The sequence below is a fragment of the Cucurbita pepo genome, chromosome 20 (assembly GCF_057944985.1).
Source record: "Cucurbita pepo subsp. pepo isolate OVF chromosome 20, ASM5794498v1, whole genome shotgun sequence".
NCBI lineage: Eukaryota > Viridiplantae > Streptophyta > Magnoliopsida > Cucurbitales > Cucurbitaceae > Cucurbita > Cucurbita pepo.
Window position 1 is genome coordinate 1,251,838 of NC_141817.1, and position 20,289 is coordinate 1,272,126.

General features: G+C 36.9%; 5 protein-coding genes across 9 annotated transcripts; 4 read left to right on the forward strand and 1 right to left on the reverse strand.

Annotated features, from left to right (window-relative positions):
- Window positions 1–1,261: 1,261 nt before the first annotated feature.
- On the forward strand, window positions 1,262–5,805 carry LOC111782857 (serine/arginine-rich splicing factor). The gene is made up of 6 exons (XM_023663676.2): window positions 1,262–2,156; window positions 3,197–3,248; window positions 3,515–3,604; window positions 4,999–5,063; window positions 5,153–5,314; window positions 5,410–5,805. Exons 1-6 carry the CDS (start codon window positions 1,509–1,511, stop codon window positions 5,461–5,463), a joined length of 1,071 nt encoding a protein of 356 aa, XP_023519444.1. The 5' UTR covers window positions 1,262–1,508; the 3' UTR covers window positions 5,464–5,805.
- A 501-nt stretch (window positions 5,806–6,306) lies between these two features.
- Window positions 6,307–7,632, forward strand: LOC111782858 (B12D protein). The gene is made up of 3 exons (XM_023663677.2): window positions 6,307–6,464; window positions 6,563–6,651; window positions 7,269–7,632. The coding sequence occupies exons 1-3, from the start codon at window positions 6,426–6,428 to the stop codon at window positions 7,420–7,422; spliced, it is 282 nt and encodes a 93-aa protein (XP_023519445.1). The 5' UTR covers window positions 6,307–6,425; the 3' UTR covers window positions 7,423–7,632.
- A 962-nt stretch (window positions 7,633–8,594) lies between these two features.
- APC8 (anaphase-promoting complex subunit 8) lies at window positions 8,595–12,588 on the reverse strand. 2 transcript variants are annotated; one of them, XM_023663474.2, is made up of 4 exons: window positions 12,367–12,588; window positions 11,640–11,946; window positions 9,250–10,500; window positions 8,595–9,097 (listed from the first exon to the last, which is right to left on the reverse strand). In XM_023663474.2, exons 1-4 carry the CDS (start codon window positions 12,450–12,452, stop codon window positions 9,008–9,010), a joined length of 1,734 nt encoding a protein of 577 aa, XP_023519242.2. In that variant the 5' UTR covers window positions 12,453–12,588; the 3' UTR covers window positions 8,595–9,007. The 2 variants fall into 2 exon arrangements, with proteins under 2 accessions (XP_023519242.2, XP_086976774.1); XM_087120648.1 differs by lacking the exon at window positions 12,367–12,588 and adding an exon at window positions 12,058–12,280.
- A 98-nt stretch (window positions 12,589–12,686) lies between these two features.
- OTP43 (Pentatricopeptide repeat (PPR) superfamily protein) lies at window positions 12,687–14,722 on the forward strand. Its single transcript, XM_023663414.2, has one exon. It carries the CDS (start codon window positions 12,817–12,819, stop codon window positions 14,332–14,334), a length of 1,518 nt encoding a protein of 505 aa, XP_023519182.2. The 5' UTR covers window positions 12,687–12,816; the 3' UTR covers window positions 14,335–14,722.
- A 1,285-nt stretch (window positions 14,723–16,007) lies between these two features.
- DEL1 (DP-E2F-like 1) lies at window positions 16,008–19,313 on the forward strand. 4 transcript variants are annotated; one of them, XM_023663359.2, is made up of 12 exons: window positions 16,008–16,302; window positions 16,387–16,454; window positions 16,549–16,601; window positions 16,702–16,779; window positions 16,888–16,941; window positions 17,027–17,129; window positions 17,383–17,459; window positions 17,553–17,625; window positions 17,708–17,769; window positions 18,152–18,551; window positions 18,723–18,794; window positions 18,883–19,313. In XM_023663359.2, exons 1-12 carry the CDS (start codon window positions 16,202–16,204, stop codon window positions 18,966–18,968), a joined length of 1,227 nt encoding a protein of 408 aa, XP_023519127.2. In that variant the 5' UTR covers window positions 16,008–16,201; the 3' UTR covers window positions 18,969–19,313. The 4 variants fall into 4 exon arrangements, with proteins under 4 accessions (XP_023519127.2, XP_023519128.2, XP_023519129.1 ...); XM_023663360.2 differs by having other exon boundaries at window positions 16,012–16,302; window positions 17,392–17,459; XM_023663361.2 differs by lacking the exon at window positions 18,723–18,794 and having other exon boundaries at window positions 16,017–16,302.
- Window positions 19,314–20,289: the final 976 nt, after the last annotated feature.

The following is a 20,289-nucleotide window of genomic DNA, read 5'->3' on the forward strand; positions in this document are numbered from 1 at the left end:
GATTGTATTCCTCCCTAGGAGTAGCTAAAGGCTGAAGGCATGCCTCTTAACTATCATTCTGTTTAGCATATTCAATATTAGAAGTTCTTCACAATATTTGCTTCATGATACCTCTTGAAACACTAAGAGGGGTGTGGCTTCTTTTTCTGCAGAAAATCATCGACGACAATACCAACGACGAGGCTACATAATTTGAATTTTCGAGCCACGGGATATCTACGTTCATCTACAAATTTTGTATGATCAGGTTCTAAATTGGTTTGAATGCTTCACTTTATACCTCATCTTTCTTGGGAAGAGCAGGAACACTTTCTGTTTGAATGTTTAGCATAAATTGGGTATGGTGATGAAGAGCATGTTTCATAAATTTTCAGCAACTTTTCTAATGGGAATTGCTTTAGGTGCCTACTTATGCATCTTGTAGGTGTTTTTTCTTATTGTTGTTTATCATTGGATCTTTTATTCTTTCATGCCCCTTGCCCATTTCTTATCGTATCTCAGTGGCCAACTTGAACTTAGCTCAAACGGGTTCAACATATAAAACATGTGCTCTTGATCAAAAGGTCAGAGGTTCGAATGACCACCTCACGGGTCACATGTTGAGATAAAAAGAATAATCTTATAATATAAGATTGTTGTCAGACCCTTTTAAGACTGCTAAATTGATGAAGAGTTCTTGTGTTCTATATTTACTGGTTTTGTTGTAGAACATATCAACTACAACATTTTAATTATTATCTACATAATATACATAATATATATATATATATATATATATATATATTCATGAGTTTTGTTAGGATTTCACTTTTGTCTTGCATTTCATTAATTAATTAGAATTTTCACACATATTATACTAGAAATATCATTTAAAATTAATTATTAGTAGTATTTTTTATTTTTGAGTTTAAAATTTATCGAACACATTCGTATTATATCTACAACATTATCAAACCAAGCAAGTAATCTCGGTAAAAATAACATCTACTAATCGAACGGGTAAATGATTTTGAACCTTTGGTATCTTTTATTGGTATATGCCTCGTAGATCCGATCAAAATTAAGCCATATTGATAAATTTTAAAATTAGTTTTTAAATTTTGAGATTGGTATCCAATTAATCTATGAACTATTTAATAAATAATTGGCTTATTTGACATTTTTAAAAAAACCCACAAATTTATTTCAGAAAATTAAAATTTTAAAATTAAGTTTATAAATTGTAAAAATAAATAAAATGAAAAGTTTAAATATCTCCTCATGCTCTGCAAACTTGAATTGCAGGATCCAATTCCTTATTGGACTTTTACCAATTAATTTCGAGCAAGTCGAATGGGCCATGAACTGAAATCAGATTAAGGAGTAAAGCTTCGTCGGAAATGGAACGACGACTTGACACTCTCCGACCAGTTTCGTCGATCGTCATTCAGTCTTATTCGCACTGGTTACTGCTCCCAATTCTGTAGCGTTTCACATCCTCAAGCGCAGAAACCGAATTTAGAGCTGAAATGGAGGAATCGAAAGCGGCGGCGTACTACGAGGAGCTCACTCGTAAAGGAGAAGGAGCGGCAAGGTTCAAACGAGGCCTTGGTTTTTCCTCCTCCGACTCCAATACTGACGTGGTCTCCGCGTCCAAGGGCTCCGCTCTGCCTTCGTCGTCGTCCTTTCTCAGTTCTTTTGTTAAAGCCTCAAGCCCTTCCAAGGCCTCCGAGTTTGAGAAGCAAGCGCAGCTGGAGGCCATTCAGAACAAGCTCAAGAAGAAGAAACCAAGCTCTCCCGATGTGGATGAGAGGCGCCCTAGGGCTTTGGAGAGAGATCGTCGGAAATCGAGCCCTAGACGAAGGTCTTTGAGTAAAGAGAGGGAGAGACACTCGCATTCGAGGAGGCGGAGTACGAGTAGAGATAGGGAGAGACATTCAAGGCGGCGAAGTAGAAGCCGAGATAGGTACGGGGATAAGTATAGGGATAAGGGTAGGGAGAGGAGTGATTCAGACAGGGACAGACGTCGTCGACGGAGTAGAAGCTCGTCGCGAGAGAGGAAGAGATCGGACGACAATAGAAGTAAAGGAGGGGAAAAACAGAAAGACCATAAAGTTGATAGAAGGAAGACTGAAAATGTTGATTATTCAAGATTAATCGAAGGATATGACAAGATGGTATGCTTCGTACTTTGCAGGCTTTCATCTTTCCGTTTTCGCATGAATCAATTTGAATGCATATTTCTGTTTTTCATCATGCATATCTTCTAATCAAAAGTGCTGTTTCTCTTCAGTTTGTCATTGGTTTCGGCATCATTTTACTGTTATAGAATTTTCCCCGCCTTTCATTGCTCACGTTGTATGTTTGTGTATAAGCAACCAAGAGTTTGAAACAACATTTCTATATTCTTCTAAGCGATTCCTACAATCCCAAGGTACCCATGATGGTTTCTGTCATCATTTTTGCATATTGCCTTTAGATGTGATAATGCCAGTATAAACTTGGGTTGTGAAACACACCAACTTTTAAGTAAACGGAGGTGTCCAAACTTGTGTTTGAATTGTTATGTGAGATCCCACATTGGTTGGAGAGGGGAACAAAACATTTTTATAAGGGTGTGGAAACCTCTCTCTAGCATACACGTTTTAAAAACTTTGAGGGGAAGCTTAAAGAGGACAATATTTATTAGCGGTGGGTTTGGGCTGCTACAAATGGTATCAGAGCCAGACACCAGACGGTGTGCCAGCAAGGACGCTAGCTTGAAGGGGGGTGGACACCGGGCGGAGTGCCAGCAGCTAGACCCCGAAAGGGGTGGACTGTGAGATCCCACATCGGTTGGAGAGGGAACGAAACATTCTTTATAAGGGGTGTGGAAACCTCTCCCTAGCAAACGCGTTTTAAAACCTTGAGGGGAAGCTAGGAAGAGAAAGCCCAAATAGGCTAATTTGAGTGTGTAATTTGCAATTATTCTTCGAAGTTAATTTGTACTATAAAATGTCGGTCTCCAGTAGATGGTAGGTTTTTTAGTTGTATTGCATAAAAACAAAGAATAAACCTCCTTACAATAGAGAAGTTCCAAGGTACTGGCATGGTGAATTGACCTGAAACGTGAGATTATTACTTTTGCCTCCCCACCTATGTCTTCTCTCTGCACAATTCTGCTGTTTTATTCTCTTAATTGGAAATTGGTGTAAAGCTTTCTTTTGTTTGCCTCCAGTCTCCAGCTGAAAGAGTCAAAGCAAAGATGAAACTACAACTTGCTGAAACTGGTAACTTTTCGATTGATAAATACTACTTCGTTTTACTATGTCGTACTGGGAGCTACATGTTCTTTATATAAGAAGTCGATCTATAATCTAAATTGAGCTGAAGCTTTTTACTCTCTGATTTGAAATTCCTAAGTATGGATTAATTTCCAATTACACGTTCTTCCTCCTTTCCAATTGTCATGGGGACTTTAGCACACACCAAAAAAAAGAAAAAAAAAATGCCATCTGATAAATGTTGAATCTAACTCTTCATATTCAAAATACAGCTAGATTGGATGATACAAAAGGCACAGGCCCAGGTTGGGAAAGGTTCGAGTTCGATAAGGATGCTCCACTTGATGATGAAGAAATTGAAGGTATAAATTTGAAGTCCTATTTGATAACCATTTGGTTTTTGGCTTTTGAATTTTATATTTAAGCTTATAAACACTACTTAATTTTTTTAAGAACCAGACCATATACAAAAACTAAAAGTTTGTTTTAAAAACTTGTATATGTTTTAGAAGCTGACTAAGAATTGAACCAATAATGATTTGTGAACCGAAACTAATAGTTTTGAATCATTATCATATATTATCCTTTTGTAACTTCAAGCAATTTTTGTTCTGAATATTAAAATCGGTATTATCTCAATTGTGGATTGCTGACCGTATACCAACTGCTACATGCATTTTTACTTTTCTCCTGGGTAAATTTGTGTCAATTCATACTGTGTAGAATTAAATAAATTGATTAATTATTCTTCCTGTGTAGATGTTGTTTATTTTTTTCATTTTTTTTAGTTTAGTTTTGTACTATGGGCCGTTGGAGTTATTATAGTTCTATAATCCCCTTGGTTTTAGGTTGTTCTTTGTATGCTATTGTTGTTCTCACCCTTGCTAGAGGATTTCGAGTTTTAAGAAGAAAAAAAGAGTAGGGGTGTAAGTATTTATTACTCATAAAAGATGTTCAGGTGGGATGAACATTCCTGGAATTTCGTGGGGCTCTTTTCTACGGAATTTTGAAGTGGCATTTTCTTTTTACAAAATGTTGAACTGGGCATTTTCCACTTCTACGTTTCAACTTATTTGAAGTTTGTAATGGACTTCTAGTTTCAATTGATTGAATTGTTTATTGAGATTCTCTTTGAACTATAAACCTTTCCTTATATATAAAATTAACATAAAGGGTTTAAGAACCAACCTAAGGAGTAACCAAAAGGTCTCTATTTGATATATATATCAATAATAATAGTAATTACATTTTCTTTTTACAGAGAGTAAACTATCTAGAGGTCCAAAAGACAAGCATTACGCACCCTTAAATGTTTCTTTGTTACTTTCTAACTCGGTGTTGGTGACCCATAAAATAGCCCCGTTGATCATTATCCTTCAAAAGATCTTTATCTGAAGAGCCCTACCAAAGGTACTTTGTGGACCAAGAAATAGCTTCATAGAACCACCACTGTCCAACCTTTGTCTTTGACTCTAGTCTAGCATAGTATGTTTACCAACCTTCCTAACCATGGGAATATCTAACCAAGCTTCCACGAGGCTTACTTGAGAACTCTTTGCCTTAAAAAGTCTCCTAGTATCGTTTGGGAGTGCCACCTAAATTCACCCACTGCACCTTGTTAAGTGGTAACTTGTAGGTTTCATTATCGCTAGCTGATTTTACTTCTCTAGTAATTTGGCTGTTAATCGCCTAGGATGAGCATTCTTAGATTATTGAGTAAACTGGATGTCCTTATATGGCTTCATGCTACCCACAGCTGCAGAAGATGATGCAACATTAGTAAAGCATATTGGACAAAGCTTTCGATTCTCCGCTATTGAGGTTGTGCGTTACCTTATGCTGCTACCAGTCTCTTTACTCGTTTGACTGTCTCACATATTATTGGCGGAATTCATTTATTGTTATGTTAGGCTAGAAAAGAAGAGCAAATCAAAGCTGCTCACGACGAGGCCATGTTTGGAGCACCAGTGGGACAACTATTAAGTACAACCGATAACGAGGTCGAGCTGGAGAACGAAAAGTCCAAGGAATCAAGTGATGGCGGTGTGGCAACAAATCTATTGAGTGAGAAGGTATTTCTGCATCTTTCTCCTTTATTTTTGATGACTTTTTGGGTGTTGAATGGGAGCATGATAACCAGGCCTATCTTTTGAAACCTCAATATTAGATAATTGCAAAACAACAAGGTTCTTGGCGTGACCGTGCTCGTAAAGGTTCCTAAACTGCATAAAAAATGTATTGCCAATTGCTGATGATGATAGTCGGTGAGAACTACACCAAGGAACTGCAATGGCCATCTTGATTCACCAATTACTTTACTCGCAATGGGTTTTTGGCTCCTGATAATTACAGACACCCAGAACATCAGTATCAAGTCTGCCCGTATCCAACGTTGGAAAAGTGTACTTTTTGTAGTAAGTTTTAAAAGATGAATTTTTTTAGTTCGTCCTGTAACTTTTGATCGAGAGTATCTACTTTGTGTCATTTGTGATATGCTCGTGTTAGCAAATAAATGATATTAGTTCTAGTAGTGACTTTATATCAGTTACTTTTTTATGTTGAATATTCTTTTGTTGTTTTCAATGAAAGCTCAACAACTTACCAAAAATGGGAGGTCTGGATTAGGTTATTACGTTCAGAGTCGGTGATTCCTTGAGAAAGATAAGACTGGATGGTCCAAACGTCGTTCCAATTTCTTCCATGTTTGACGCTTGACACGGAGCCAACAAACACCTATAGATAGAGGCAAATAAGCTATTGCTAGGTAATAAATAAATCATCTTCATCAATCAATTTTTGTTCATTATTTTCATTATTTTCATTAATTTAACTTATTTTTGTTCATTAATTTAAACTCATATATATTCATTATTTTCAAATTTTTGTTCAAAGAATATGAACCGGAAAATTTGGTAATCCGTACAAAAATCTAAGGAAGTTACCGTAAGAACCCTAGCGAAATTCGAGTATTTGTCCACTTGTCAACTTCTAATTGGCTGATAAAAAACCGCACCTTAACAGCTAATTTGCTTCCGGTCTAATTTTATAGAAAAATGAAATTTTATAAATAAAAAAAAATATATAATATATAATCCCTAAAGTCTCATCTCCTTCGCCCCCACAACTCTCCGACTCAGTAGCGTCTTAGTCTCCTCGATCCGCTTCCTCCCCCGAGATTCGTCAATGGCTCCTTCCACCGTTAATCGATGGCTGAGACCTGAGGTATCACTCAGATCTGCCATCTGGTTATTCTACGATCCTGTTTTGTTATTGATTGATGTTCGTTTCCTTGTCGTCTAATCATCTGAATTCCTTTTTAGGTTTACCCACTTTTCGCGGCGGTAGGAGTGGCCGTAGGAATCTGCGGGTTTCAGTTAGTCCGTAACATCTGCATCAATCCTGAAGTCAGGTCTCTCCGCGTTTTCCCTATTTTTAACTCTCCAATTGTTTTTTGTGGTTTAATCTGCATATTCTCACGGTATATGACGATACTGGATTCGAGGATGAATAATAAGAAGTTTTGAAAATAATCCTACCTTTGCTTCTTTTGTATTCCTGCGATTAGTTTGAATTGGAGGAATTTGTCAGATTATGATGCATGTATAAAAATGTATGAAGTAGTTCTGAAATGGATTTAACCGGATGAAAGAGGATTTTTTTTATTTTTCCTTTGTGATTGCTGCGGCATAAATCTAAAGAATGTTAGGTTTTTCTTTTAGCAGTTTTCTGCAACCTAGACAGTAGGCATGACCAAGAAGATATGTCAAGGTGTAAATTGTTATGAAATTAGTTTCAATTCCCTAACGAGGAAAACTGAAACTGACAAGATCTGCAAATTGAATTCAACAATTCATTCCCCCTATACTTCTTATTTGTTTCTATCTTTCATGCATTGTCTGTGTGCCCGAGTGAAAAAGGAAGTAATTGGCTTTCAATGAAATGGGATATAAACAGACCATATTTTTGTTCTTAATCAAGAGTTTTATAACCTGATTAGTAAGTCGTTTGTGATCCAATGAAAATCAGAGTGACCAAGGAGAATAGAGCCGCTGGAGTCCTGGATAACTTTGCTGAGGGAGAGAAGTATACCGAGCATTTCCTGAGGAAATTCGTGCGCAACAAGTCGCCAGAAATTATGCCGTCAATCAACAACTTCTTCACAGACCCAAGTCGAAACTAAGATCCTACATGAATAAGAACTACACATAAGTTTGGATATAGTTTCGTATTTGAATAGTTGGTGGCTGTAAACACCATGCTGTTCTTGAATTTGCTTTTATTTGTTTATCTGAGAAAACTTTAGAAACAGTGGTTTGATGAAATAAACTGTTCTGAACCAAAATTATGAAATTCTGATTTTCATCTATGCACATCGAATGGTTTTTGTTAATGGATATGTGAATTGACCGATTCTATATTACAAGTTATAAATGTGTTTGGAGCTTCAGAGTCTTGGTTGTGGAACATTCTTTTTGGGGGAATAGGAAAGCTTTTGATGATTCAATGAAATTCAACTTTGTGATCAAGACATATGACACAGATGTTTATTGCAAGTATATTTTCGAACTTGGATGGACTCCAACACTGGAAATATGTTATCACTTAGAAAGGAATTGATCAGTTAGAATATCTGAATGAACTCAATCTAGTAGTCATTCTCTATACTTTCATTTCCATTAGAGATGGATGGTTAATTCATTCATAATTCAATAATTCAATTGATTAGAGTTGGACTTTTCTAACTCAAAATTTATGGATTGAGCTTAGTGTCACGGTCATGCTGGTGTGTTGCCAATGGCCACATGCGTATGACACGCCACCAAACCCTTTATGTCTTTCCATGTTGTAGTGTTTTTCAAACCCACCCTTTATGTCTTTCCATGTTGTAGTGTTTTTCAAACCCACCCTTTATGTCTTTCCATGTTGTAGTGTTTTACTTTGTTGTAATGTTTTACTCTTGTATTTCTAGGAAGTATGACGTTTCAGAAATATAATGTCTGGGTGTGTCAAACATGAAATGCCTCAAAATGTACTATAGTATATGTTATATACTGTTTATTACTCTTTTGCTTGCATATATAACACCTCTTTCAAAACCTCTCTTTCGAAAATCTCTTTCTGCCCTCGTTTTCTAAAACCTTCTCTTAAACTGAGGCCAGAGAGGCTTGAGCACACGTCACTTGGCCGTAGCGACGCAAGAACGAATTGGCTTAACTCACTTGTTGTTGGGGAGTGAATGCCGCACCATTGCAAGTTTGCTGCCATCAAAAGTGCGATTGTGACACTTAGGTCAGTAGTAAAATGTGTATTACCATTCTAAATGTCAATAGTTGAGGGTGATTAGAGAAGAGATTCTTAATGGTTACCTTTTGCACCATTCTTTCCCAAAGTGCATAAATTGGGTACTTCTATTACACATTGAAATGATAACAAAAAAATAAGGTTTGAAATAATTAGAACGGTTTCTAAATTCAGGCTACTGGAATTAATCAACAAAGATACAACAGAAATGCTCCTTCTACTGGGTAATTCAAAATGCACAGCCAACCTAGAGTGGACTGAGCGAGAGAGAAAGGGCAATACAATTGAATAAAAACATTGAATAGTGAAGACGTCAAACCTTGATGTTGGAACTTCAAAGAAATGAAGATTTCTAGGCCAAACACTTAGCAGTCAGTATATATTGCTCGATATCGACCGACCCGTATTCGTTTCCGAATATTGGAAAAGTAGGTTAGAAAATCAGGTGTTGCAATGGAGAAACCTTAGGGAGGGAAGAGCTCAACATCCATTGATGGAAAGCTAGACTGTGGTAGCCTCATTCCTCTGAGTAAATCCTTAGCCGTTTCTTTCTCCTGCAATGAATGACAGCACCAAAAAGACAATGGTGGTTGAGTGACACTTGAACTACATGTTGGCCATGAAAGACTAAACTTCAAACACACATTGAACTACATGTTGGCCATGAAAGAATAAACTTCAAACACACAAAACCAATAATACTCACCGGACCAGTGTAATCCAGAAGGCGTGTACAATACACTTCTGCTTCATCAAATTTCTTTTGTGCTTTATAGTAGGTAGCAAGAAAAAGCAAAGCTTCAACCATATTGGGTCCTTCCCTCTCTTCAGCTTCCATTCTTTCTAAATCCTTTTTGTAGTAGAATGCTGCCTCTTCAGACTGCCCCAACTCAGAATGCAGTTTAGCCAACTGGTGCAGGGCAATGGCTTCTCTATCATTACAACTTGCAGCCCTTCTGTAACACTTGATTGCCTCCTCCAGCATTCGTAACTGTTCGCTTTCGTAACACTGAGCCATGGCAATCCACAATCTAGAATCGTTTGGTTGCAAAAATACAGATTTCTTGAAGTAATGTAGAGCATAGAAAGGCATGCCCATCATTTCATAAGCTTGCCCTAACCCATACCAAGCTCGATAATCACACGAATTTATATCCACAGCTCGTCGGTATGCATCAATGGCAGCAGGAATGTTCTTCATCTCCACAAATTCGTGTCCCATCAGAGTCCAAGCAGATAAATAGTTTTTGTTTAATTTGAGTGCCCTTCTAAAATATACAACTGACTTCTCGTGCTGCCCCTTCAAACTATAGTAATTTCCAATAATGCAGCAAGATTCAGGTCTATACTTATCTGTCATGAAAACTCTATGAGCAAGGTAGCTCAAGGCAGAGAAGCATTCCTTTGCATAGAGGACATTTGAATACATATCCATGTCTTCGACCCGATAAGGATCGTTCCTAAGAAGTTCTTCAAATATTGCTTCAACTTGATCAAACTCCCTCAAGCTATATTGAGCTTTTGCAATTTGAGCTTGTATGTAATTACTAAAACCAAAAGTAGCTTGTAAGTTCTCATATTTTACCATGGATTCATTATGCATCCTGAGTTCTTGGTAAGCATAGGCAAGAAAGAAGTCCTTCATCCAATGGTTATTGAGATTAAGGCTGTTCAATATGTCAATTGTAGTGCACAAGGATTGCAGCTCCGACCATGCACTCCAGTTCCAAGGGTAGCTGTTCACCGACTCCATAAGAGCTGTGCGAGCAAGATTTTCACTGCCTTTTTGTTTGAGCACGAGTCCATACAAGTACAGTCCAAACGGGTCGATCATGCCATTTTTTCGGAGGGTTGATAACTCCCTTTCCAATGAAACCAGTTCTTGATTTACAGCATCGCTCTTACCCAATGATCCCTCAAGTTCTACTACCTCTTCTTCTTTTCGCTTTTCACCGGCCTACACGAAGCAAAGTGTGAGTTGCTGGCTTGAGAAAGAGAACCACAAAGTCGAGGTGAAAAATAACCAAGAACATAGACGAAATCTGTTTATCACAAAATTTTTTTGAAGAGAGTTCTACTGTGTTTCTAACTGTTCTTCATTTTTATCAATGAAATACATGAATTGAGCCACTGGACTGAACAACAGATATTAGTAAGCATTGTATGCAAATAGTTTAGTGTAGAAAGCATATCTCACATGTTACGTTTTCCACCTATTATTCTCAAATTTTCTTTACTACAGTTGCACCAAATAAGTTTTTTGAGGAACTTATTCCTGATACCACTATGTTAGGAATCACGACTCTCCACAACGGTATGATATTGTCCATTTTGAGCATAGGCTCTCATGGGTTTGCTTTGGGCTTCCCCAAAAGGCCTCATACCGATGAAGATAGTATGCCTCACTTATAAACCCATGATCTTCCACTAAATTAACCAATGTGGGACTCACTCCCAATAATCTTCAACAAGACTATGAATCAAACAAATGGTACTGAATCTATATAGAAAAGGTTGTCAGAGACACTTTTCACGTTTCATGCATCATTTTCCTTGATGACTATTAACTATTAACAATTCATGGACATTGGACAATGGAAAAATAAGAACACGTCCAATGAGTCACAGACAGGTTTAGAATAATGCTCTTCTACAAGAAAAAAAAAAAGCTCAAATTGGGAAGAACCTGATAAATTTCCACGTGATCTTAGCTAACATGATCAAGAATACTCATAATAACAATTTAAATATGTGCACTGCAGTTAAGCTGAAATTCTAGGTGAAGTCTCAAATGAAAATTAACATGAACAAGATCACTTTCTGATTGAAATCTTGAAAACATACGACTTTATAAGGGAAAAAGTGGAAAGAAATGAAAATCTTGGAATAGATATGATCCAGATCATGATCAAGCATATATAATCAGAAGGATATTAGAGGAGAGTAACAAATCTTTCTTTTACTATTTTTCTTTGGAAAGCTATAGCTACTTACATTCCTTCACTTGATTTCTAAGTTCTTTAGTAAACTGAACTAAGAAACTGTTGGATATCATAGCAACTAAAAAAAAATCATAGATGCTAAGGATCAACTGACCAGATAAAGAGCATATTGCCGCAAGAACACAGATTTCTTTCCGTTTTGCTCTCGAAGAACATGAGCAGCCCTCTTGTACTCGCGGCAATCGAAGTATGATTTGGCCAGAAGGTAAAAATCACCATCCACAACCTCATCCTCCTCCATCACTGGAGTAGAAACATAAGATATGCCAGCAATAGGGGTTGAACAACTCTCATTTGTATGAAATCTCCGACGAATACTCGAACTTCCACGCTGAAACCTGGTGTTTGAAGGTGTGAACTTAGCTGGATCTTGCTCGATACCCACCAATTGCTCTGCTGCCCTGTAAAGACAAAGGAATCTCAAAACTTCAATTAAATCTTTTAGTCATATTACAATTTACGGAGGAGATTAATTGTTACAAGAGCTTGCAGATTGTTTAAGAACTAGATACCAAAACTTGAACTCCGATCAATTACGACCGCAGCAATTTAAAATTCATCATACATAAAGTACATCGCGTGTAAGTAGAGCCTTCATCAAGTAAACAAAGACACGATTCAAAGTCACCAATTCGACCTCGTCCGCCGCTTTCTCAGAAACCATGTAACACTAACATCTAAACTTCAAGAGAACTCGACACCCCAGATCCAAATTAAGCACATCAACCAGCACTTGAGCAGTTCAAACAAGATTTGAGTATAAAATAAAGATCAGAAGCAACAAGAGAGAGAGATAAATTTTAGGGCTATGAGAACTGTACCATTTGGAAGCAGAGTAGAGACAACGATCACTGAGCTGCCGGATTGCAGTACGAAGCTCGTTTCTACAGTTTTCTTTTGAATTCATTGAATCTCCGTCTCTATGGCGCCTTTCTTGCGCTCTTCCTTGTTAACTCAAAACTTCAAATTTCGGACGTCGCTAACATGCGCTTTCTGTTCGTTTCGCCCCACCAGACTTGGAGCCTCCGGCTCTTGCCCGCCCAAACTTTTAAACTTGCGTGTTTATTTGTTTGTTTGTTCAGACTAATAGGCCGAATTCATAAAGCCCATTTCGGGTTAAAGCCCAAACCTCGTGATGATATCGAAAGATTTGATTTTTTTTTTTTTTTTTTTTCTCTTTTTCTTGTTTGGGCAGAGAGAAAATACGAGGGAAAATCAAGGGGAAATGGGAAAAAAATGTTTCAATCGGCTGCAAGCGCACCCATTTCGCTATGTTTCACAGAAACATTAATGGAGGCGTAAACAAGGCGAAGACGAAGGTTGTTTTTCTCCATCTTTGCTCACCAAAACGCAGCTTATCGCTCTCATGTCGCGATTTCACTACCCAATCCGAACCCCAATCTAGCTCCGCCCTAGATGCCACCGCTTTGGATATCGCCAATCTTGTCCTAGAATCTGACCCAAAAAGCTTGAGGGGAATTCTCCATGGATCACAAGTTCAATTTACGCCTGAACTTGTGAACAAGGTTCTGAAGCGCCTATGGTTCCATGGACCGAAAGCGCTGCAATTCTTCAAACAACTCGAGTATCATCCATCTTATGCCCATTCCTCGTCTTCCTTCGACCATGCCATCGACATTGCAGGCCGTATGCGCGACTACAAGTCTGTATGGGCTCTAGTGGCTCGAATGCGAGCTCGACGGATTGGACCCAGTTCGAAAACCTTCGCAATTATAGCTGAGAGGTTCGTAGGCGCTGGAAAACCAGACAGAGCGATCAAGGTTTTCTTGTCTATGCGGGAGCATGGCTGTCGTCAGGATCTTCATTCATTTAACACCATTCTTGATATCCTCTGTAAGTCAAAACGTGTAGAAATGGCTTACAACCATCTATTTAAGGTTTTGAGAGGAAAATTTAAGGCTGATGTTGTTAGCTATAACATAATTGCAAATGGGTGGTGCTTGATTAAGCGTACACCGAAAGCGCTAGAGATTTTGAAGGAGATGGTGGATAGAGGTTTGACTCCAACTATTACTACTTACAATATAGTTTTAAAAGGGTATTTTAGAGCTGGTCAGATTAAGGAAGCTTGGGAGTTCTTTTTGCAAATGAAAGAGAGGGAAGTTGATATTGATGTTGTTACTTACACTACTATGGTTCATGGGTTTGGTGTTGTTGGTGAAATTAAAAGGGCTCGGAAGGTTTTTGATGAAATGATTGGCGAAGGTGTTCTTCCTTCAACAGCTACTTACAATGCTATGATACAGGTTTTGTGTAAGAAAGATAGCGTGGAGAATGCTGTAATGTTGTTTGAGGATATGATTAAAAGGGGTTATGTGCCAAATTTAACCACATATAATGTGCTTATAAGAGGATTGTGTCATGCAGGCAATATGGATAAGGCTATGGAGTTTATAGAGAGAATGAGAACTGATGGGTGTGAGCCAAATGTTCAGACATATAACGTTGTCATTCGATACTTTTGTGATGCTGGTGACATAGAAAAGGGGTTGAGTGTGTTTGAGAAGATGGGGCACATGGGTTGTTTACCAAATTTGGATACTTACAATGTCATGATTAGTGCAATGTTTGTGAGGAAAGAGTCTAAAGATCTAGTGGTTGCTGGGAAGCTGTTGGTTGAGATGATCGATAAAGGATTCCTCCCTCGAAAGTTCACTTTTAATCGAGTCCTAAACGGGCTTTTGCTGACAGGTAATCAAGCTTTTGCCAATGAGATATTGAGATTGCAGAGCCAATGTGGTCGTCTTCCTCGCAAATTTAAGTTATGAAGCCATTGTTGCTATGAATGATGCGAGTTTCAGTGCGATGAAGGGCAAGTTAGTGTATGTGGAGCTCTAGTTAGGAGATGGAATGGAGTTGATACCTTGGAAGTCTTCCATTCGTAAACAATGCAGTTATAAGTGGACACTGAGTTCATTTGTTTCAAGGTGGCTTGGTTGGTGCTATCTCATATCAAGACTAGATCAGTTAGATTCGAGCGTGATTAACATCATTTCCGAAAGGACCATGATATATACTTTTGATATATACCCTTGCTAACAATATGTACTAATATTCGGTTACAAACTGCACAAAAGGCTGCTCCTCCTTATAGCTTTGATGAGCTTGTTCATCATACGGTTCAACATATCTATAATCTCTTATTTGAATTCTCTGTTCAACGTATCTGTAATGCTCACTTATAGGTTTGATCAGAGCTGGTTCAACATATTTTTTGAATTCTCTGCTCACTCATAGTTTTAAGAGATTATGTGCTCACTTATAGCTTTGATTAGAGCTGGTTCATCGTAAGGTTCAACATATTTGAATTCTAGTTCATCCTAGGGTTCAACATATCTGAATTCTCTGTTCACTTTGCTAAATTTGATGAGAGCTAGTCTGCTCACTCCTAGTTTTGATTGATGAGAGTTGGTTCATAGGGTTCAACATATTTGTATCCCTTGTTTGTATTATATTGACTTTGATTGGTTAGTGTTGGATTAAATTTGATATTTGATCCCATTATGAGTAAACACGTTGACATGATTAGGCTATGTTATAGTGTATTATGCCATCGATACATGGTTTGGAATAAATTTTTGATGTATTCTAGTCTTTTTGAGATTGTATTTAGTATAATTTTACACGGAGATTGACGTTCTTTCTACAGTACTACTAGACTGCTTTGCTTTGAAAGAGTCGTGGGCGTGGTTATTTACAGTATAATAAAAAGTTTTTTTTTTTTTTTTTTTTTTTTTGCAAACTTTACTGGATTCTGAGCAATGTTTCCGTTTTTTACTTCAAATTATTTGTTGATTTTATTTGAATTTAAATTATTTATTTTTTTTCTTAAATTTAAATATTACAGAGTGGGATTGAATCATCGACCTTTAAAAATTCAGGTCATTAGTGCTTCGGTACTAATTAAACTATAAAATTATCCACCTTTAAAATTTCATTTGATTGGTTGTCAGATTATGAAATATAAATGAGTTTGTATAATATTTAATTAAATATGATGTGAATTGATATATTTGTGTAAATTAATTGATTTATAAAGTTATATAATAGAATGGTGGGTGAATTTAGCAATTTAATTAGTTTTATTATTGTCTTGTACAAACTCTAATTAATTTCATATATATATATATATATATCCTTTATTTTATTTGTTATTTATTATTTATATCGATTTTTAATTTAATTTTTATTCATCAATTTTAAAATTAATACAAATAATTTTTTTTTTTTTTAAGCTAAACTATTAAAAATATCCATTTTAATATTACGACATAAATCTAAAATTAATTTGGATATTATATATGGAAAAAGTACACGTAACAAAATTATTAAAAAAAGAAAAAGAAAATCGAATAATAATAATATAGAGCGCGTAAAAATTCAAGTTGTTAAAAAATAATCACTAAAAACTTTAAAAAATTACGAAAGACCCTTCCCCGCCTAAAGTCTAAAATCTCCCATCTCCCGTCTTAATCTCAACGATCATGATTCACTCTCTTTCATCTCAACGATCATAATTCACTCTCTTTCCTTTCTCATTTCTCTATCACATTCCTCTCTTCCCTCCAATTCCGAACCCATTTCCCGCATATTTTGTTCTAGATCTGCTGAGCGGCGGCCGGACTGTGACGACTGATGGCGGCTCTGCCATCCTCTTCCGCTCTACCGGATTCTTGTTCCTCCAGGCACCACACTTACAGTAGGAAGCAGAAATCCCTTGGTCTTTTATGCTCAAAGTATGATTCTTTTGCTTTCGGTGTAATCCATGCCTTTTTGCTTGATGATTTCAAGCTTTTGATTTGTTTCTGTGTTCTGTGCAGTTTTTTGAGCTTGTATAACCACGATGGAGTCCATTCGATTGGGCTTGATGATGCCGCATCGCGATTAGGTTTAGTTCTAGTTCGTATTTGTTGCATGAACTGTTTAGTTTTTTTATTTTTTTATTTTTTTTTTCTGAAATCTGAGGGTTTTGGTGTGTACAGGTGTGGAAAGGCGGCGGATCTACGATATCGTGAATGTCTTGGAAAGCGTCGGGGTGGGATTTCTTTTTTGGTTTCTTTTCTGAAGTTATTTTGTGTTTGTTCTGATTCCGTGTATGTGCTGATTTAAGCTCGTGTTTTCCTTTTGTAATTTAGGTTCTCTCGAGAAAGGCGAAGAATCAGTACAGCTGGAATGGGTTTGGGGCAATCCCTAAGGCCTTACAAGATCTTAAAGTAGGTCAATTCGGTTTCCTTAGGGTAAAATGGAGTTGCTCTGATTTCATTTTATCTGCTGTTCCCATTAGGGATATGGAAATAATTTAGTTTTGAATTGTTTGATAGGAAGAGGGCTTGAAGGAGAATTGTAGTGCATCTGATTGCAACGATTATGCAAAAGTAGGCTATTTTATTTTCTCCCCATTTGTTGCGTGCGTATGGGTTGCAATTTGAAGTTTCCTTGCTTACATTTTGTCACATTTAGGTCTCGGATGATGAAGACGACGATGAAAGATTTTCCAATCCGACTGGAAGCCAGAACTCAACTGCAGCCGTGCCGAAATCATCTTCATCATCGCTGAAAGCCGGTATGCATTTTCCTTGTTACTTCAATTGACCCTTTTTTATCTTCGGAAGTTGCCCATCAGCCTATTTTGAGATTGGTTTTTCTGATTGCTTGAATTGATACTGTGTGTTTAAGTTGGCTGTCCTCCGCCAACATTTGTACGGTTTGGCCATCAGGGCATGTGGTTCATTGGTTCAATTTCAGACCTTTATATTTGTTGTACTAAACAAAGTAGGTTGCCTTCCACAATCTGGTTCCCTTACTCTTTCTATTAGTATCTGCAGACAATAGAAGGGAAAAGTCATTGGCTCTCCTGACGCAAAATTTTGTTAAGCTATTTATTTGCAGTCATGTGAGTGAAAAAATGACACCCTATCTTTTACTTGTTTGTGGGTGATCCTCTGTGCGAGTTCTGTTGATTGATAGAATAATTTTGGCGTTACAGGTGAATATGATTTCCCTTGATGAAGCAGCAAAACTCTTATTAGGAGATGGTCACAATTCATCAATAATGAGAAGTAAGTAATCCTAAACTTTGCTATTAATTTTAGAATGTGAACTGGGAAATTCTTGATAGTAACTATCTTTTGTTATTTGCAGCAAAGGTAAGGAGGCTATATGACATTGCGAATGTGCTGTCTTCTATGAATCTAATTGAAAAGGTACTGCATTATTGCACGCTGACCAGAGTATTAAATTTCTATCAACATATTGATCCTTCTAGATGTCTATAGGTTTGACATTGGCATAAGGGGCGAATCAATACTTCCATTATGTCATAAAGAATCGATGAATCTTAACAAGAATATCAACAAAATATCGCAAGTGTAGACAAGAGAAATTTTAACTTATTTAAAACAGGTGAAATGCTTATTTGTTAATTTAGATATTTTTAATGAGTTTTTTTTTTTTATAAAAAAAAATCTAGGAATATTCATATCAGTATTGTCATTTATATTTCCATGAAATAAACGGAGACGTCGTGTTGTGTTTGTTTCTGCTGTTCTTTGGCACAAGTTTGACATTTGTTGGAATCATATGCAGACCCATACAGCTGACACAAGAAAGCCTGCGTTTAGGTGGTTGGGGGTGAGGGGTAAGGTCAAGAGTGAGCCTACCGTTCTTCCAGAGTCCAGAAAAAGGGCATTTGGAACTGACGTAACAAATGTCAGTTATAAGAAGACTAAGGCCGAAAGTTCTGCCTATCAGGGTTTAAATCATTGTCTCAATGTGCAAAAGCTAGTGCAGTGCGAGAATTCTTCGCAAGAGGATAGCCAGAACAGTCAGGATCAGGAATGTGAACGAACTTCCAAGAGCTATCAGTTTGGACCGTTTTCTCCAGTAACAGTAGCTAAGGTCAGTGTCTCAGATAATAACAATGTGAAGCGGACTCATGACTGGGAAAGCCTCTCCTCAACATTCCGCCCTCAGTATCACAACCAAGGTAATTCCTAATTAAACACAGTTGAACAAAGTGCTGTTTTGTTTTGAAATGCCATAATGGATCTAAATGGCCAATTGGTTGAATTTCCAAACTTCGAATTCATATTTATTCACCCCTAACACTGGTTTCCAATTTTCAATTATTCAAACTCCGTATTCATATTTTTTTCAGCACTTCCACTGGTTTACAACTTTCAATTATTCTTCAGCACGCTTCTCATGTTTGATATTGTAACCTTTATTGGTCAGTATTAGGCGACAAGTTTAGAATTTTTAAGATCCTCAAACTTGATACAAACTAATGCTGTGGTGTTTGTTCTTGGAATCGTCAGCCTTAAAAGAACTTTTCTCCCATTACGTGGAAGCATGGAAATCATGGTATTCTGAAGCAGTGAAGAAACCTATACAAATATCTTGATGCGCTTTGTTTCGTGCTAGAAATATTTAATAAGCTTACCTTGATTGAGCACTGTTTCTACTGCAATTAGTCAGGAAAAAGAAAAAGTTTGACCTTGGTTGCATTTCCTTAGTGCACCAACGTAGGAAGGGGTCATCTTTGAAGTGCCAAACATTTCCAATAGCTTCTTGTCTGTTTGTATTTATCCTGAAAACAAGCCTAACATAGTTGTTAGTTATTATTATTTTATTGTAGCTATGTCCTTTCCCCTACAGTGTTCAATGAAATGGGCACTTTTGGCCTTCGTTGAAAAGTGGTTTCCCATTGGAACTAAAATGTATACATATTGGAGTTTTGGTCTGGAAATGTTATTCTCTTGCTTGTCTGTCAGACATCATCCTAGGTTTCTGGATGCAATTCTTGTGAAAGTAAATGAATGCAAAGAAAAATTCAAACCAGAGAAGTTGACTTAGGTACTAGTTGTTTATGTGTTTCATCCATTTGCTTCAAGCCATAAGATTTTTGAAGTCCTTCAACAATCTTTTCCCTTTGAACTATCATTCTGGGAAAGAACTTCTATCCCTAAGGATGGTTATTATTGATGTTCTGATTACTTAAATTATGTCTAGATTGAAATCACAGCAATTCTTGCTTCCAATCTTCTTAAAGCTCAAAAATATGTGATCTGATGAAGGGGTTGTCCTATATCAGCTTCGATTTTGATCTTCAAAGTCGATCGATATTTTGATTAGTTAAATTACGTTTGAATTTCTTGAGGCTTAGAAGTATATACTTTGATGTGAGGCTTTTCTTCTCCTATTGTCACACGTTGTTGATACGATATTTGACCATAAACTATAAGAGCGATTATAATTGGTTGAATTACATAAAAAAAAATAGAAGTTTGAATTTTACTCTTGAGTTTCTAAATTTGTTAGAATATTTGACAAAAAGTAAGATCTAGAACTCGATGACAATAGTTGTCCCTAATTCAAGTTGATTATGTTTTGCCTCTTACTCGGAGAAAGACGATCAAACAATTTCCAAAAGATGATCAAGCAATTTTCAATTATGGCCCTTGCAGATCTGGTCATCCATATAATATACAAAAAGAACCTCAAGATATTTGATATCTTTCTCTTTGAATGAGATCTTAATTCTAGCGACGGTTTTATTAGATATCTTGCCCTCTTTTTTTCAATCGAGTTCCTCTACCACCACGAACCCAGTTAAATTCATGCATGGGTTGATAAGTTATATGGTTGAGGAGTAGATGAACTAAAAATAACTATTCTTATTTTCACAAAGCTTACAGTTTTAAGTCTTACCTTCTTTCTTTGTT

What these genes read in the sequence shown, in the direction of transcription:
- OTP43 (XM_023663414.2), top strand. Translation starts at nt 12,817, where the DNA reads ATGTTTCACAGAAACATTAATGGAGGCGTAAACAAGGCGAAGACGAAG.
- APC8 (XM_023663474.2), bottom strand. Translation starts at nt 12,452, where the DNA reads ATGAATTCAAAAGAAAACTGTAGAAACGAGCTTCGTACTGCAATCCGG. An exon ending in GGCAATATGCTCTTTATCTG is followed by an intron (nt 10,501 to 11,639) that starts GTCAGTTGATCC and finishes TGCTTCGTGTAG; the next exon opens with GCCGGTGAAAAGCGAAAAGA. An exon ending in TTCTGGATTACACTGGTCCG is followed by an intron (nt 9,098 to 9,249) that starts GTGAGTATTATT and finishes CATTCATTGCAG; the next exon opens with GAGAAAGAAACGGCTAAGGA.
- LOC111782858 (XM_023663677.2), top strand. Translation starts at nt 6,426, where the DNA reads ATGGCTCCTTCCACCGTTAATCGATGGCTGAGACCTGAG. An exon ending in ATCGATGGCTGAGACCTGAG is followed by an intron (nt 6,465 to 6,562) that starts GTATCACTCAGA and finishes ATTCCTTTTTAG; the next exon opens with GTTTACCCACTTTTCGCGGC. An exon ending in TGCATCAATCCTGAAGTCAG is followed by an intron (nt 6,652 to 7,268) that starts GTCTCTCCGCGT and finishes AATGAAAATCAG; the next exon opens with AGTGACCAAGGAGAATAGAG.
- LOC111782857 (XM_023663676.2), top strand. Translation starts at nt 1,509, where the DNA reads ATGGAGGAATCGAAAGCGGCGGCGTACTACGAGGAGCTCACTCGTAAA. An exon ending in TCGAAGGATATGACAAGATG is followed by an intron (nt 2,157 to 3,196) that starts GTATGCTTCGTA and finishes GTTTGCCTCCAG; the next exon opens with TCTCCAGCTGAAAGAGTCAA. An exon ending in TGATGATGAAGAAATTGAAG is followed by an intron (nt 3,605 to 4,998) that starts GTATAAATTTGA and finishes TGCTACCCACAG; the next exon opens with CTGCAGAAGATGATGCAACA.
- DEL1 (XM_023663359.2), top strand. Translation starts at nt 16,202, where the DNA reads ATGGCGGCTCTGCCATCCTCTTCCGCTCTACCGGATTCTTGTTCCTCC. An exon ending in ATGTCTTGGAAAGCGTCGGG is followed by an intron (nt 16,602 to 16,701) that starts GTGGGATTTCTT and finishes TTTGTAATTTAG; the next exon opens with GTTCTCTCGAGAAAGGCGAA. An exon ending in TTCATCATCGCTGAAAGCCG is followed by an intron (nt 17,130 to 17,382) that starts GTATGCATTTTC and finishes TCTTTCTATTAG; the next exon opens with TATCTGCAGACAATAGAAGG.